Source organism: Triturus cristatus, chromosome 9, assembly GCF_964204655.1.
Source record: "Triturus cristatus chromosome 9, aTriCri1.1, whole genome shotgun sequence".
NCBI classification, from domain to species: Eukaryota; Metazoa; Chordata; class Amphibia; order Caudata; family Salamandridae; genus Triturus; species Triturus cristatus.
Genome location: NC_140592.1, coordinates 411,749,645 through 411,769,113, shown reverse-complemented (window position 1 = coordinate 411,769,113; position 19,469 = coordinate 411,749,645). Strand labels below are relative to the sequence as shown.

The following is a 19,469-nucleotide window of genomic DNA, read 5'->3' as shown; positions in this document are numbered from 1 at the left end:
TGTGGAGCAGAGACACTTCTGTGACCTGCATCTCTGAGGGGTCGTCATTAAATATAGCATTCCTATTAGCTTCAAGTCCGACATTGTTGCTGGCTTCGAGTGGCGTTGCCCTCATGTTAAATTGTAACATTCTGTCTGCAGTTTGTTTAACTTCCTGCAGGCTGCCTGTCACCCCTGTCGACTCTGAGCATGCCGAAAATCTTAACGAGCTCTGGTCTTGGCTATCTGCCATATTCTCCTGGCTTGATGGAATTGCCTCCAACAGTGTATTACTAATCTTAGCTTAAACTGACAGTCCCGATATTTCCCCAGATTGAAAGAGATCCACGTCTTTACCTGATTGTAATAGTCTCAATATTGGTTTGCCCACTCGGGAAGCAACCCCTCTTGATGCAGTGCCCTTCTGAGTTCCAAGCAGGGAGTCATCCGTTGTTGCAGGCATTGTGGTCCCTTCCGATGTAGTAGAGACATGGGCGGCGTGCCCCCCTTTCACTGTAGTAGCTTTCAGTGTGGCCATGCCGCTGACTGGAGGTGGGGCCGGAGCTGAAGCCAGGCCAAGCCAATGAATGGTTGAGAGGCGTGAGCCGGTAAGCCAAAGCGCGAATCGAGCCAATAACCAAAGCCACCTGAAGACCCCTGTAGCTGGAGAAAATATCCGAAGGATTCATAGAGTGAGCAGGTCTGCTCATAAATCTGTATTTCACCAATTTCTCCTTTCCTTTTCTCCCATATCTTTAAAACTTAGTGGTACAGCATGGAGGACGTGGGAGCTGCTCTAGGTGCCTGCACTCCGTAGCGGAGTCAATCTGCCATCTTCCTTTCCTACCGGCATAGAAAGGAGTTGCATAGAGTGGAGCATTGTAGAGTTAAGTGGTGTAACATTGGAATAGAGTACACTGGAATATCACCACTTAACTCTACATCACTAAACTCTTCAGTACTACACTCAATGCTATTTTATTGTGTGACACTCCACTCTACACCACTCTACTCTACACTACTCCACTATATGTCACTCCACTCTATGTGTCTACCCTCCATGACAGAAAACTCTACATTATTCCACTTCACGGTACGCTACACCACTGTACAACACTACCCTCTACGCCACTCCACTCTATACCACTTCACTCTATGCCACTCCAGTGTACGCTTTTCTGCTGTACACCACTCCACTGTTCACTACTTAACTCTAAGCCACTGTACTTTTCGCTATTCCGCTGTATGCTACTACACTGTACCCCACCCCACTCCACTCTATACCACTACACTGTATGCCACTCCACAATATGCCAGTCCCTTCTCCGCTTATTCCACGTGCACTATTCCACTCTATGATACTCCACTCGACACTATTCTACTGTATGCACTGTAATGTACCACACTCTACTGTATGCTTCTCCACTCTATGTCACTGTGCTCTGCGCTACTGCACTGTACACTATTTAACTCTAAAACGCTATTTTACTGTATGCCACTGCACTCTACATCACTACACTGTAAAAAACTCCACTCAAAGCTATTCCACTCCTTGCCACTCCATTGTATGCCTCTCTACTGTACGCCACTCCGCTGTGCCACACTCCACTCTACACCACTCTAGTACACACTATTCCCCTTTATGCAACTGCACACTATGCCACTCAACTCTAAACTAATCGACTCTATGCCACTCCACTATACCCCACTCCACTGAAGGCTATTCCACTGTGTGGAACTCCACTGTACTCAACTCCACTGTACACTACTGCAACCTACTCCAATCAACTTTACACTATTCCAATCTATGCCACTACAGTGTATATCACTCCACTGGATGCCACTCCACTCTACACTACTCCACAGTACGCTATTTCAGAAAATGCTACTCTACCGTGCACTATTCTACTGCATGCCACTCCAGTCTACCTCACTACACTCTACGCCACTCCACTGTGCACCACTCCTCTATATGCTATTCCACCCTATGCCACTCCACTCAAGGCTATTCTACTGTATGCCACTACACTATACCTCTCTCCACTATACACCACTCCACATTATGCCACTGCACTCTTTAGTACTCCACTGTATGCTATTACACTCTACCACACTCCTTTCTTCACAACGCCACTCTTTGCCATACCACTGTATGCTTTTTTATAGTATGACACTCCACTCTATGCGACTGCACTCTCTAACACTCCACTATACGCTACTCCAATCTACGTTAGTAGACTGCACGCCAATCCATTCTAAGCGACTCCACTGTGAATGAAAACAAATTTGATTCAATGTGTTAAAAATATCTGTACCCCTCAATTGCTCTGATAAGATCTTCCAGAGGATTGAGTTTCTCACTGATATTGTACGACCAACAAGCCGCATATTTTTGGGTGTATGCATAAAGAGAATATTTTCTGATTCAGGCCTCTTTGTTCTTCCTGGGGCCTAATGAGCCAAACAACAGAGGTTTTGTCATCCGTGTTAAGTCACTAAAATCATAGGGATTGTGAAAAAATTCACCACACCCATTCAGCAGTAGTAGAATTTGGTGTGTAGTTTGTGGTGCATTTTGGCAAACGCTGTCACAAATATATTATTAAAGCATGTTGTGATAACACACTGTTGTTCCCAGACAGCACGTTCTCCAAGGAAACTGACACTAAATTTGCACATACTTGTAGTTTTGCTAATAAAACTACACATTACACAGATTATAATGTGAAAAGTGGGTTTCAGTGACTATTCATCATTTGCTCATCACCATGTAAAGTGTCTTGAATTATTTTGATCCTATTAAAATATTTCCATCACACTTCAGAATTACAAAAGAAAGTGCTTTCCTAATAGCTGATATATTTTTAAATATTTTCACAGAGCTCCCCCACGGATTGCTAAAATAACAAAATATCATTCAATCAAAAATAACGTTCTTTCAAATATTAACCCAAGTCCAGTGTAAAACACCAGCAATATCACAGATATAGAAATTATCATTCATATACACTATAATTCATATATATTCATATACATGTTTTCTTTATGCATATAGTTCCTAAAGACAAAATGTATGTATGCTAAGCGCAGTAAAAATAACAAATGAAGACTTAAAAACAGACAACTGCATCAGTCTTTAAAAACAGTTGCATCTCCCATAATATATTACTGTACAATTTTGAACCACGCTTTCATGTAAAATTGTTCAGTGCAGGTCATTTAAGAAATATAGATCCTCAACGTGTTTCTATGGGGTGATCTAATACTATCCACCCTCTTCAAGGCATTGCATTATTTTGATCGTTTATTAGTAATATTAACATATAGTGGCTTGATTATGAGTCTGGCAGTCCGTGACCGCCAGACTCGAGGGGCGTAGCAATCTTTCGACAACCCTATTACAATTAGGCCGGTCAGACCAACATTGCCCTTCCACAACCACCAAGGGACCGCCGTTCCCAGGTTGTGGTGCTGCAGTGTAGAGGCAGTAATTTGCTTGGCAGGACGGCCACGGTCCCACCAAGCATATTGCAATTTTCGTCTACGCCGCAGTTTTCATGGCGGTTTCACCACTATGAAAACCGTGGCACAGAGGAGACAAAGGCCCCATTGTACATCATGCCATGTGGATGCACACGGAGGGCACAACATGTGCCCTCCAGTGTGTATGCACACCAGTTCCTGCACTGCATGGACTTTATAGTCCATGCAATACAGGAATTGTTTTTGGCATTCCCATTGCTGTGCCAATCTTCGGAGGCATCGTTGTGGGAATGTAAAAAATAAACAACCCCATAACACAAGAAACACTCATAACCTGGCGGGCGGCCTGACCACAGGTTTGGCAGTGAGACGGTGGAGCAGACCTGGCGCTGCACCGCCAAACTCATAATCAGGCCCATAGTATACATTGACAATCTTAGTCATTTGATGAAAAACTGTAAGTGTTATTGCAATCCTGTTATCAGAATGTGTCTCCTATGGGGAGATGATGATAGTTTTGACTTAATTGTCAAATGTTCCTCCACACAGGGGTTACTTTACTCTGTGTTTACTGCTTACTTGATCAGCTTCTTGTATATACCCCAGTTTTTGTTTTAAAGGAATTTCAATTTGATACTATTCCCCTCCTTAACTATTAATAAGGAAAGCTCTGGTCTGGTCTCCTTGCTTTCCAATACCAAGCAAGCAGTAAACAATAAAGGGGGAGCAAAGAAAATCATGAGTCCATATTGAATACTGGAGGGCAAGCAGCTACTTTGAAGGCCAGATAGGCTAAGGGCTAACCAGTGCCTCAACTGATAAAGCAGCCCTAAGAGAGTGTAACTCTCTTAGAACAACATACTTCATTTGCTGCTAAGGAAAAATAATGCTCCTAAGTTCTTTGCCAGACCCTGAAGTGTTAGTATTCTTTTTCCAATTACTCCTCAGAACTATCTGAAGTTAGTTATCCTTTTGGCACTGCTTAAAAATATTTGTGAATGAATCACCCCTTTCCACCTTCCCAATCTTCCAAAGTGCCTTCGAAGGAGTCTGTCTAGCTCATAGTACTTTCGTGTGATGTTTACGGCTGCTATTAAAATATTTTACAATCCTCTTTATAGCTCTAAATTCATTTCACGGCAGTGACTCAGGCAAACGTTTAATGGGGAATGACAGTCCCCTCAAAATTAGGGCATCTGACTTTCAAAACAGTCATTTTAGAGTGAAGTATGAAAATAATCTTTTGTAGCTAGAATAAGTGATGTCAAATTGTCAATGGAATACCTGCCTTGCACTGTCTTTGTTTTTCAGATGTCAAGGGAAAGATTTGTCTTTATTCCTGGTTTGGATTCCTGATGGGCTATAAAATCACAAACATTTTTATGATGGATCAGATGCAGCGATTATTTTAGAACATCAATTGATAAACATAGATATATATGTCCCTATTTCTATTTATTTGATTAAAGATCTTCCTGAAATGTATTTCGATCATATGAGGCTCTACCACTGCATTAACTAGAAATATAACCGTGGTTTAAAATTATTCCAGTCAGTCAAGGCTTTCTTTTTTTTAAGACTGTATCCCAATGATTGCCACTTAAATCAATATTTTGGGTTTTGTTTAGAGTTTGGCAGCCGCAGGACATTTGCCAGAAGGGGCGGATGTCCCATCCATTCCGTTTAGAGTACATAGAGAAGCCCATACACTTGAAATAAGGCGCTATTTAGTATTAGGTGGATGCTGGACATTCACCAAATACTAAATAAAGCCCTTTGTCTGGAGCTGATCATTCTCCAGTACCTACTTGACTGTTCCTACAGTGATGGGCACCTAAAAATGGATAATGTTTGTTAGACCTGTCATCCTTAGGGTTGTCTTCCCCAAAACATTTTGCTTCCTTACTTTCTCTTTTAGCTGATAGTTTTCGGTGGCCTTAGGACTCTGAGCACTTTACCACTGCTGTCCAGTGATAAAGTGCATGTACTTCCCCCCGAAACATGGTAACATTGGTGAATACACAATTGCCATATTTAATTTACATGTAAGTCCCTTGTAAAGTGGTATACCATATACCCAGGGCCTGTAATTTAAATGCTACTAGTGGGTCTGCAGCACTGATTGTGCCTCCCACACAAGTAACCTCCCCAAACTTTGTCAGGCATGCCACTCCAGGGCCTTTCTGTGTAGTATGCTGCCACTTCGACTTGGCATTTAAAGCCCTTTGCCAGGCCTTTAACTCCCCTTTTATTACATATAAGTCACCCCTAAGGTATGCCCAATGTAGCCCATAGGGCAAGATGCTATGTAAGTAAAAGGTAGGACTTGTACTTTCAAGTTTTGCGTGTCCTATAAGGGACAAACACCCAAATTCGTTTTCACTACTCTGAGGCCTACTCCTCTCATAGGTTAACATTGGGAATTCCTTAATACACTTTTAAGTTATAATTCATGATTAGAAAATAGTATCTTTGTCATGTTTTATATCTGTGGAATGGTAATGATAAATCCTATTTACTAGTAAAGTTGCATTTACAATTACTATTTTAGAAATGCCCTTTCACTCAGTGGTTCAGAAGCATCTAACACGAAGAGTCAGGAAAGAGCTTAAAAAAGCAACATCTTATCCAAACATACGTGCCACTTAATCTGTCTGTCTTGGATTGACGTCCACCGCCCGTTAAGGAGACAGCAGCAACCTATATGTAAATGCAGCAACTGACGATAACAAGCATTTGTCACAAAGTGGACAACACTTCAAAAGAATAGAAAACAGAGATCCTTAACATTAAAGGAATACCCCCATTTCCTCATAAAAACACAGGACACTAAGGCATGTACTAAACCGTAACAGATCTTATCCAGTCTAAGCACTGAAGAGAATCCCCATAATCGCCATTAGGGCTCGCAACGTGTCAGCAATAATTACCACTAGGGAAACACAAAAACTGAACCACACTTACCAGTGGGGAGTACTTTGGTGTATAATTCTGCCCCGACGGGTCTCAAAGGTGTCCCTTGTGGCTAGCAGCCTCTTATACAAAATAATGGTTATCTGACAAATTCATTAAGATAACGTATACTGTTTATTTTGTAATATTGACTGGATTTACTCTGATTGTAACCCCCTTCATTATACATTTTATGTATTGTATTGTGCATTTTATGTTTTGTAAAGGTTTGATTTACATGTATGTTTATTAATGGAAGTCATAGGTCGGACTTTCAGTATGACATGTTTAACGGATGATATGAACATCTAAAAGATTCAATGAGAGTAAATAAATGCTACAGACCATTTAAATCACAGAATGACCTGAGTCTGTCTAAGCAAAAAGCAGCATTCTAAGTGACTTCTAGGTATTTTGTTGTTTAAAAAAGTGGGCTTTTCTCTGCTCTTACTGCTCAGTGTGCCTGCAAGCCTGTCTCCGATACATGTCTGGGGTGGGTAACAGCTTCACTTTGTAAATACCCACTAGAAAGCATTCACACAAAGGAAGTTTAGGTGTGTCAGAGTATCATCTGCCTTCTGATTGCCCTACCTGGGCAGGAAGGGAGAGAGGAGCTGACACTTTTACCTGAATATGCAGTGTCCTTTCCCCATACAGAGGGCTGATTACCCCCTACTAGTAGTTTGAAGCCAGGGCTGGGAAGAAAGGACATCACTGCCCTTCAAAGACCCTTCTTTGAAATCACCCTCACTTCAAAGTCACAACGGTGTAAAAGTACTGGACCTCTGACCCCACCAAAATAGCACACTACTGGACCTGTGAAGAACTTTGCCAGGAAGGAGGACTGCTGAGTTGCTACAAGGACTGCCAGTCTGACGGACTGCTGCTCTGGAATAACAGTTTTTCTGCTCTGCTGTGCTGCCTGCTACCCTCTGCCCTGCTGAGGAAAGGACTGAACCCATCTTACTTGAACCCAGAGTGACTTCAAGGACATGTTGGCTTGTTCCCTGTTCTGAAATCTCAGGGACATCAAAGACTTCCTGCAACCCTGCAACAGCACCTGGACTCTGCTATCTGTGAGTCCTGGCTTGCAAACGTGGTGCCAATCCTTTCTGGGCCCTTGGAAGTGATTTTTCTGTGCTGACACAGAAGAATCCACGCATCAACGGCTTAGCACCAATCGGAACTGACACATCTCATTCAACGCCAATACAGGGCTGCTCAAGGACATTGCTTCGACGAACCATGTGGCTCGATGACGACGGACTGCGCAGCTCGACGATGATGCATTACCTGCATCCCAAAGGGGTTCGTTAGTGAAGCTTCTCCGACTGGGCGGATCGGAATTAACACATCCCCTACATCCAAGGGATCGACGGTGACACATCACCTCCTCTGCTCTTTGCATTGGTCTTTAAAGTCGACGAATCCTACATCTAAGGCACTTTTTTAGCAGGTCAACGTTGGTTCCTGTATACGACCCACACTCCATTGCAGTCGGCATGAAGTTTGGATTTTCCCCGGTCATGCGCAACCAGATATACCAGGATGGCTCCTTAAGACTCTAAGCACTATCAGGCACATGCATCAACCATTTTTGCGAGCGCAAACGGTGCGATTCGCAAAAATCGTCCATTTGCACCTGCAAAAAAGGGCTTCTGCGATGCATCAACCGGTCAGCCTCTCACAATTTAAGAAATCACACATTTTTTAGATTTCTTAAATTGCAATTGCATTTAAGGCGTTGCAAATTGCCATTCCTTAAATGCTATGCATGATGAAATCGCAATTTGCGATTTCGCTAATAGGGGGCACAAATTACCATCAATTTGTACTTGACGGTAATTTGCAAAAACTTTGAAAAATGCACTAAAGTGCATTTTTCAAAGTTGTAGATTACACACACACATGCCCTTGGGGCATGTGTGTGTGCAACATGTGTGCACAGATCAATTTCAGGGGTGCAACAGGGTGTCCTTTTGACACCCTTGTACCCTTGAAATTTCATGCGCAATTTGTGAGTACCTATTGGTACATGCAATCTCCCATTCATTCCTTTAAGCCTGTAGGTCCATAGGAATGAATGGGAAGGTATTCCTTAATTGCGACTCGCTATTTGCGAGTCGCAATTAAGGAATGTTTGGGAATCGCTAATTTTATAGTGATTCCCATAAGCATAGGCTTTTGCAATTCCTTAATTGCGATTCCTTAATAATCGCAATTAAGGAATCACAAAAGCCTACATTGATGCATGTGCCTGTATATTTTAAATATTCTTAGAAAAATCATAACTCCTGTTCTACACATTGGATGTTTATCGTTTGGTTTTGATTTGTTCATAAAATCATTTTCCAACCTGGTGTGGAATTATTTTGTGGGGTTTTCATTGTGTTACTGTGTGTGTGTTGCACAAATACTTTACACATTGCCTTGTTAGATAAGACTGACTGCTCTGTGTCAAGCTGAGCATATGTTACCTTTTAGTGTGTATCTAGCTTACTCTAACTAGAATGGTGGTCCGTACTTGAATAAGGTGCATACCTCTGCCAACTAAAGACCCAATTTTTAAGAATGATGCAGTAATGTTTCTGGCAGTTCAGAGTATCTCTTTCTCACCCACTTCCGTTTTCTGTTCCCATGGAACCAGATCCACTCAATATGGTACACTATGAACTTTTGTCCTTCCCCTTATCCTGTGCTTTTCAGGTGATGAAAACAGCCACCCTACTTTATCCCTGGTACTCAGGCTTGCTAATTCAACAACATATTCAGGCTTCATTGATCAGTAATAACAAACTTTTTGTCTGGCATATGAGCATATGGCATTATTATTGGACTCAGTGTTGGCTCGTAAAGCACTATGCAGTGTATAGAAAAACAGCATTGCTAACAATGAACAACAACAGACATTTCAGGAGATTTCTTTGTTTGATTATGTCTGCTTAGGTTTGAGACATACTATGACATCATTTGCAGGATGGCCCCTTTCAGAAACATCTTGCATTCATGATAATCAGATACTGTTAATTCCCATCTACAGATCCAAAGCTATCAACAAACCCTGAACATCTACATACAGAAGATTACAAATCTGACAGTTCGTTTGGAGGCGATGGAAGGATCCTCATACACTGAGCTGGACTTTGAGCTGCTGAAACTGGAAGTCAAAGAGATGGAGACTCTTATTTTGCAACTGAATATGTCTATGGATGGAACCAATGTCATTGTACATATCCTATATCAGGAGGTAAGACCAGTTTGTATCTGATTATAAAAAACAGTGCTACAGTGCTCCAGTCATGGATCGATTGGTAGAGTTCCCTCTGAACTCCTTGCTTGCTTGCTGGCATCAATAGTTTCTGAGTAGTTATTGACCTACTCAAGAGCAAGTAAAAAAAAGACAATGTTGAGTATTTTCTCTAACCTGCTTTATTGTGACTGCACGCGAAAGCTGCACATATGATTCTTACATCCCTTATGAGTGGCCGGATAATTTCCGATATGTGCAGTAACTCCTGTCATCTCACTTATCGGAATTCTGAGTTGTGCACTCTTTATCACATGGGTACATAGTGGGTGTGATAGAACTGCATTTCATGTTAAATTTCAGGTGGACAAACCTATCAGTATTTAAGGGGAGGAAGAAAGCCTGCAAAATATTGGGACATGCAGATTTTTTTACATTAAGCACCAAAATCTGCATGGTATGCCCATAACATGTAATAGGTGCAAGAAATATAGCACCTAACACCTGGCCATAGATACTGTGCTATATTTATTTATGCAAGATGTCTCTTCTTACAGAATGTGAGCTGAGTTTCATTTTCTTCGGCTTTGAGACAAGGATTTAAACCCATGGTGAAATTCAAAAAGGTTTCACATGAAGTAAAATTTAAGAAATAGAAAGGAAGAAAAGAAAACAATAATTGTCCTTGGTGTGTATTTTCAGTAACTAGCATTTAGACCAGTTTATGCTGTGCTAGTCATCATGTGCAGTGAATGTGACAATGGATCCATGCATTGTGACAGACAACACCAAGTTGATTTATACTGCCCTCCTTCACACTGGCTTCTGTGTAGTATGTATGTAAAGAAGTATCATGCTGTGAATGTGTCCGACACTCTTGTAGAAAGTTTAGTGGATTCTCACAGCATTTTTGTAGCAAATGGTACCAAATGATTCATTTTACACTCCAATTATCCATATGTATTGCGTATTCTCACCAAATAATAATACCATAATATAGTGGAAAAAGCATTGACGACCAAAATACTGTGAAGGTGAGTTTATATGGGTTTACTTTACTTAACTCAAGGAAGCAAAAGACACACAATTGATGGACAGAATGCAGAACAAATACAAAACATTCACCCCCTAGTCAAGAGATCTGGGTTAAATCCATCATTCTTTTGCTAACCATGCCACCCCAGTTTAGACTTGGCCTTATGCAAATCAGTCTTGACCCTGCGCCTTATGGGAACAGTCCAGCCTGAAGTGCCTAGCCAGATCCTCCCTGGATCGGAAACTAGCAACCTAGGACGGGTTTCGGGGTTGCACCCCTCATCAGCCAGGATAGCTTGATTCCAGTAGCACATTGAGCCCGAGACCCACGTCTGAGCATACTTGGCGCACTTAGGGCGAGGAAGCAAAAGACACACGATTGATGGACAGAATGTAGAACAAATCAAAACATTCACCCCCAGTCAAGAGATCTGGGTTAAATCCATCATGCTTTTACTCACCATGCCACCCCAGTTTAGACCTGGCCATATGCAAATCACTCTTGGCCCTCTGCCTCATGTGAACCGTCCAGCCCGAACTGCCAAGCCAGCTCCTCCCTGGATCGGAAACAAGCATCCTACGACTGGGTTCGGGGTTTCACCCCTCATCTGCCAGGATAGCTTGATTCCAGTGACACAGTGAGCCCTGGACCCATGTCTGGGCATACCCTGCACACTTAGGGCTTGGAAGCAAAAGACACACAATTGATGGACGGAATGCATAACAAATCAAAACATTCACCCCCAGTCAAGAGACCTGGGTTAAATCCATCATTCTTTTGCTCACCATGCCACCCCAGTTAGACCTGCCCATATGCAAATCATATATATATATATATATATATATATATATATATATATATATATAGATATATAGATATATAGATATATATATATATAAAAATAAATATATATTCAAGTTATGTAGATGAGGAGTTAAGTATAGCGTAGGTAGAATACTTATCTATATGCACTTACCTTCTCAAAATGTTGGTCTCCATTTTTTGGCCACGATATTTTGGTGGAGCAGTGTGTCTGTTGTCGATATTTTTTGACATAGACCATGTATTGGTTTAAAAGTCACAGATATTACTTGCTTTTCTGAAGAGCAACAAATGGATTTCTCACTAAATTCTGTCCTAAAAGCAGCCCTTTATCTCTTGATTACCAGCTGTTTTCCATGTGACCCATATGTTCAGTCCAGGATTCCCTAAAGAGAAAGAAAACTGTAATGTATATCAAAGGATATTTTTAAATATTAAAAATTCTGAATTACAATAGACCACGCTGCCCAAGCACTATCTAGAACCTTTCATGGATATTCACAAAAGGAATATATTATTGTGCATAATATTTGTAGTATATTCAGATATCCAAACCACAACCACTGGATACAACAGTAAACATACTTTTGGCAACGAGGGAAAGCAGTGACAGATATACTTTTAAGAAACCGGGTGCCTTTTTTATAAACAACAACCTGTTGTTGTAGATGAGTCATCACAAGTACATTACTTTTTTTCTCGAGTGTCAGGAGCTGATGGGGGGCGAACCATTTTAATTCAATTTACGGTATCTCTCTTGATCCAGATGCAGCCCTCTTTCTATCCCTGTGGTTGGTCGGTTTCTCCATTATCAAACGATTTTGCGAATATATTGGGTAGTTCTGTGTTAATTGTTAGCAATGAAGAAGAAATGATGGCTGTGAACTCTATACCATGCAATGATGCTCCATGACCAGATGGAATCCCTCTTGATCTGTTCAAATCAAACATTGATCTTTGGGTTCAGCTCCTAACTAATGTATTTAATTTGATTTGTCATACTAACATTCCTCCCTTCTTGTCCACTACTACTATTGTTCTAATTTTTTTTAAAGAGTTGACAGAAGTGGCCCCAAGTGCTACCGCCTATCTCGCTGATAGAGTCAACAGTTAAAGTTGTGGAAAGGATAACTATGGTCAGGATAAGGGTTTAGACTTTTGAAAATAAGGTGTTCGTGGACTGGCAAGACAATTTTCATCCAGGGGTAGACAGCGTTGAACAAGGCTTAAATCTTCATTTATAGTCATGCAAGTGTACTTATGTTTAAGATGGTTCATTACATCTTGTCTTTACATCTATGTCTTTATGGATCTAACTTCAGCATTCAGCAAGTAGAACAGGCTTATATAATGGTCTATTTTTTAATTTATGGGTGTGGATGTACCCATTGTTGATTTTCTGAGCAAAGTTGCAGAACGAATTGACAGCAAGAGTAAGATATGACCCAAATGGTGACTGCTTGCACTTTACACAAATGGGCTGGTGGCCGAGCTTAGAAATGCTGGCCAAGATGTGCCCCTTTTGAATCATAAAACGATTCAAGTGCTTCTGTGTGTGACCTATGCTATTCTGCTGGCAGAACAACTAATAGTCTAAAGAATCTAATTGACTGCTACGTAAATCTTTGGAACACTCTGGATCTCAGTCTCAATCAAGTATTATCTTGATTTCGTTTTCAAAGTTTATGAACTCAAGTTGATCAGACCATGATACAATTTGTGTTTTTTTGTAACTTATTTAAGTTACAAAGGTCCAGATATGTAAAATAAATTAATTTTACGAATTGTTGATCTGCCTTTTAGATTTACAAATGTATCCCTGACCTGTGACTATTTATTGTATGGACAGGTTTTACAAAGTGTGATTGTTTGAGATCTAATTGGTAATATTAGGATTTTATTCCATTAAGTCATTCTTTTTAAGAATGTTTATAGTTGTATTTATAGTGCTTTTTGTGTTTTTATTGGTTTGTGTTGTTATTATCACTTTATGTTCCCGAATAAAGCTGTAAAGCTATAACTTGAAAATGTATGGGGTACCTTGCTTTACCTGTGTATCCATTCTAAATTTTTGTTTCTGAACCCACTCTGTGTTAATGCCCATTACATTTAATCATGGTGCTCATTAAATTTAATCAAGGTGGCCAAATAGTGTGGACGATAGTGTGTATTAGAAAGTTTAGCAGCCAGAACTCTCCACCGCTATCATCAGCTCAGGAAATGTATTAGAAGCCAGTGCAGCGGAAAGTTGAGAGAAGCATGGAATGCTTTGTCTTTGATTAATTGGCTAGTCATCAACTCTGGAGGATATTTTTGTGCTTTAGATCCTGACAGTGAGTCACCACGGGCACAAGAGCCCTGAGAACCATTGTGGATATGTGTTTAGCAAGGAGCCTCCTCTTACCATCACATCACAAAAATGTTCTGACATTTTTTCCCTGTTGGCAGAGCAATGTAAAAAGTTGCCTGTATTGTTCTAAAGATTGTAAGATCTAACTTATTGTGGTTCTACAGCATCTTTCCTATTTTGAGCAAATTTGCAGTCTGTACCATCAAAACTAGAATTATTTATTGAATTTTAAAATAGAAGTTATATAAATAACATTCTAAAGATGGCCTATTCAGTGACGAAGGTGACAGTTCTATGCCCCTTTTGCAAATGATCCTGATGTGTCATAGCCTAATGGGACCTGCTTCATAGGTCACATCTGGTTTATAGTGTTATGTGGTTATTTACAGCTGAGGAGGAAATTGGGCATCTGCCTGAAATTGGTGTTATTTATTTATCTATTTATTTATTTATAAAGTTTTATATAGCGCGTACAAGATCCCGAGGGATATCAGAGCGCTTTCCAATATGCAAGGGAGTAATGACATAAATGCAATATCCACAACATGTAACATGTAAGAGAAAAAAAAAAAAGACATTTCGCAGATTACAGGACAAATGTACCCCTGAGGTGTGTGGCCTGTCCTCCCAGCTCTCGATTCCACCAGCTTCCAAGTACTAAGAGACAGACAGATTTTCCATTAAAAACTCCCTCTAGCGCTGGTCCACCAACTGACAGGGTGTTGGAAGGCCCACTATATGACCTACTCATTCCATGACAGAAGTGTTTTTTCGTGTCCAGGACTGTTGTGCAGGTAATAATTATCAATGTCTCCCATGAGCTAGGTGAAATTTCCAGCACATCAGGGGAAATAATTTTATATTTACCAATACAAAACCCATCTTTTGGGTGTTTGCCTTTGGAAAATGTAATGAAATGCCACATGGGTGTCACACACCAAGGTATGGCGCGCCAGCTGGAAAAGTCAATTATCACCAAAAGTGCTCTCATCATGTTAGCAAAAGCACTTTCGGTGAGCTATAATGACTTGAGGGCTAAATTACATTCTGAATGGTGGAAGGAACGATTGGCAGAAGTAGAGTGTATCACTCCTGTGACAGTGCTCAAATCTGTTTTTTCTAAGATACAGCTGTGTCTGTAGAGTTTATTACTAGATCTTAAATAAACCATCTACATGAACTTTGTTCCACTGGTTGCTATTTCAAGCTTTATTACTTTCTCCTTATAATTTTCTTTAATCTTTCTCTTTCTTTGGGGCCTTGACAGATTCGCAACATTTCACTTCTTGTCAATCAGCTAGAAGCTTATGACAAAAATAATGTTATGGCTGTGCGGCGGGAGATTGCGTCCCTTCGGAAACGTTTGGAAGACTGTGAGAAGAACCAGACAAAGCCCATCCCACCGCCAAGCTACGGTCAGTATTGGTTTTCCTGACTAACAGTGACTTTTTATCTATAATATTTGTTGTATTCCATTACATTTGCAAAAATAGGAAAGCGTTGAGATTATTGGATCTTGTGCTGAAAAGATATGAAAAGAGAATTGAAAGGTAGAACTTTACCTTAAATTGATCAAAAGACTAAAAACCGATTCACCAAGTACTTTACTAACTTAGGGTCAGATGTATCAATATTAGGAATAGCGATTACTTAATTACAATTTTCTGGGAATCGCAATTATGTAATCGCTATTCCTAATGTATGAAATTCATTGAGTTTCATTTAGTGATTCCTAGTGGGTCGCAACCCATCTATCTCATGAATATTAATGAGGTAGGTTGCAATTTGCGACCCTTTTGGAATCGCTAAATTCACAGGGATTGTCGCCTGCTGGGGTCAGCAGACCACCATGTCTGTGACTGTTTAGGTCTCGCCTGACCCAGCGCATGCGCTGGTCTGGCGAGACTTATTGAGTGGGCTCCAAAAAGTGCTACCAGGCCAGCCTAGAGCTACAGTGCATGTGCGCGGGCGCGCGGGCCGCTTTTACCGCGGTGACTTTCACTTTGCTGTTTGATCGCGATCACTTTCGCGGCCACACGGCCGCTTGGCATAGCCAATAGGTCTCGCTTTTGGGACCTTATAAATATTTAGTTATGCAACTGTTGCATGGCTAAACACTTATAAGGTCCCAAAGGCGAGACCTATTGGCTATGCCAATGCTTGTTTTAAATAAAGTAAAAAATGTTTTAATGTAACCCCTTTTCCGTAAAGAAAAATGGGTTTCATTTAAAAACTGAAAAAAATGAAATGCTTTCTTGTCATTTTTTAAGAGTAGGCAGTGGCCAATGGGACCAATGCCTGCTCTTAAAAAAACGTTTTTATGAACATTCAAAAAGGGGAAGGAGTCCCTTCCCATTTGCGAATTGGTTACCACCTACTTGAAGTAGGTAGAAAAATGCAAATGTTTAGCGACCGCATTTCGGTCGTTAAACATTCTTACATGCCACTGTGATTTGGTATTAGGAAGGGACACCCAAAACACATCCCTTCCTAATCCCAAATTGGCATGTCTTCTCAATTCTAAACTGTGACTCAATAATATGTTACCAAGTCGCAATTTGGAAACAATAGATACCAAAAATGCATGTTTTCGGTAGCAAACAGCCTGATTCTGAGATTCGGCCTATTTGCAACCAGTAAGCTGCTTGATACATCCGACCACAGGATTCAATTTAGGTCAAATAAATGCATCTGTGAGAGCAAAATCCCAATCTTGAGTCACTGAATCAATATTAGTGGAACTTTCAGCTCCTGATGGGATTTGCAAATGCAGAAATCTGTAAGTATGGTGAAACTTCCAAATTCTTAATTTAGGAATGTGATTGTTCCAGGGAGGTCCTACCTGCAAGCAAGTCAGCACTCACTATCTCAACTGTTTTCGGTTTATTCACATACCCCTTGGCAGGTGAAAGTGCTTTTATAAACTGGAAAAGCATTCAAATTTCTCAACGGAGGAGCAGATATAAGTATGCTTGTTGTGTTATTTTAAGCTCAATCATGATAACGCACCCAACAGAGTTTCGAGATATTCAGTAGAAAGGATAACAAAAACATAACGTTCCTGACGAAGTAATGAAACAGAAGATATTAAAGTTGAGCTAGGTTTTAAGCCTCCTTCTAAAAGACAACAAATTGGAATATTTCTCTTAGTGACAAAGTAAGAGAGTTCTATAGCCTGGCAGCCAAAACAAAAGCACTTTTGCCTCTAGTTCTCACTGACTCAAAAAGAGGGAATATCAGAAAATGATCTGAGCTGATCAAAGGTTCCTCTTGTTGATCTACAAAATTAACCATTTCTGCAGAGTCTTTGGAAAATGTAGCAAACAAGTTTTTATGAGTGGTACAGAGGACGTTGAATCAGATTGTATTTCTGATGAGAGGTTAGTCCAGTCGTTTTAAGATAGGGGGTGCCCACAAACATTAGGTGCCCTCACAACCACTCTGGCTGTGTGTTCTGAATGGTTTCAAATCAGAAAAATCACCTTTTAGCAAGTTCGTGGTAAAGGGAATTTCAGAAGTCAGGTTCATCAAATTAGAGTCAGAACCAGCTGAGTGCCATCTTTTCATAGTCAGATATAGATAGTATGAATGTTAAGATTATCTTTATGTGATAAGAGCGTGCAAGATGACAGCTGGAACTTACTGTTTTAAATGGAGATCAACATCAATTATTACTCTGAAGATCTTCACCATCTCAGCTGACAATGAGCAGGGACCCATCTCCATGGGCCATTAATTACAACTTCTGCCTTCCCATGGATTCTAAAATGTCGGTCCCTGAGTTCAGTTTCACCCAGTAAGAGCATGTGCGGAGAGGCTGCTGATGGATCAGTACTCTTTCATCAGAAGCCTACTGGGTTTCAGCAGGCAGGTATGAAATAAAATCAAATGTGCCATATGTGGGTGGTCAAAGAGGTCAGATAGACATTAAATTAGTATTGTTTGATTACAGAGCCCTGATAGACACACCACGGGTTGGTGAAGTGCAAGACTCTAAGGCAGCAGGTAGACACATTGCCTCTGATCTGATAAAAAAAGATTCAAACCACAACCACACCATTTCCAATGTTCCTCTGTCTCATCTTAATATCAACAGGCCATGGTCAGCAGGGTAATTTGCCATTGACGGGTGTAACACAGTCATGATACTGGTGCTTTTAACCTTAGTTGCCACTGGGAGATAATCCATCATGGCCACAGCAGCAGAGTCAGTACTCCAAACTGGTCAGACGCTGAATTGGACATCCTTTCTCTCTACAATTAATGTTATTGAAGGGTCCCATGATTTTCATGACTCTTAGCTATAGCTGGCAAGTTAGCTGGGACAATATAAGGGTCTACTAGGCCCACATCCAGCTTTTTCAGTAAGCACAGCATTGCTGCCTTTTTGAGCAGATTGGGCACTACACCACTGTCTAAAGAGGCTGTGATGTTATTGCACACTGGGTTGGCCATCCATCAAGTTGTCTGAGTAGGTGCACCCAGCAGAGAACCATAGGAAAATAAATTTGATTTGAGAGAGAAGATTGACTTGATTGTCTCCTCCAGATAAATCTTAAAGAAATGGTTAGAGATGGAGAAATGTTTGAAGGGTTTCTCAAAAACATGTTTTGCAGATATTCTCTACTTTAGAGATGAGGAATGAGAACAGATTAGGACTTCGCAGGAAATAATAATTGACCTTGTGGCATTTGGATCAAAGATCTCAAGTAATATTTTCCTTTCAAACACAGGGAGCAGAATAAATCCTTTGGGTGAAGTGCATTTGTTGTGTCTACCTTAAAAAGAGATTATAAACTCATTTTTATGAAGGTTTCTCTTTAACATATTGAATCTGCTATGCTACTGGCCATCATATTTTTTGGTTTTGAGCACTGCAAATTCTTTGAAATACCAGGGCAATGAATTCGGTCTCCGATTAACAGCCCTTTGGCATTATTTAAAGTAGAGGGAACCTTGCTAAAAATTGGCGGGCTCCAGTTTTACCAAATCCACAGGTCTAGGCAGAGGACAGCTACTCTTGCATAAATTAGTATGTCCCACTCTTTCTCATCAGATTTAGCAGTAATATCCTCTGAATCAATAAATGATAGAGTCTTATTGCATGCAAGCTAGGGTGGACCCCATACCCATCAGGTGTGTAATGATTTTGGGCTATCTTTCCACCTGCTGAGTCCATGAATTCTGCTTACAGAACATCCAGGCATGGTTGCTCAATAACAAAAATGGGCTCTAGGGTATCCAGTGACATTGGATTAACAGTTCCCTAACTATCCCCTATTGGGGTGGAAAGTTTTCCTCCATCATTCAAGCCAATGAAGGTATGGTTGCCTGTGGTCTGTAGCGCTTCACGAAAAAGCTTTTGGGGTTTCCTGAGGATGTAGTTGCATTTGGCTGCAAGCATTAGACCACTGTACTGGCTGATGAACTTCTGACTTTAGAAACGATATCAGTTATTCCACAACAGAAGACTGCTATACTTCCAAACTGTATCATTCATCGGCTTCAATTGGTGCAGATTGTGGCTGCCCGACTTAGACAAGGGCTCCCTTGTAGCTCTTCAGTCAATTATCTGGTCCCACCTACATTAGCTACTTGTG

General features: G+C 40.7%; 1 protein-coding gene across 1 annotated transcript in view; it reads left to right on the top strand.

The window, feature by feature from the left end:
* The window catches only part of LOC146798057 (olfactomedin-4-like), an 88,171-nt gene that overhangs the window by 45,882 nt on the left and 22,820 nt on the right, over positions 1-19,469 (top strand). Inside the window, exons 3-4 of the mRNA XM_085627903.1 lie at positions 9,455-9,661; positions 15,137-15,284. Of these exons, the coding sequence (XP_085484029.1) occupies positions 9,455-9,661; positions 15,137-15,284 (355 nt within the window). The remainder of the gene's footprint in view (positions 1-9,454; positions 9,662-15,136; positions 15,285-19,469) is intronic.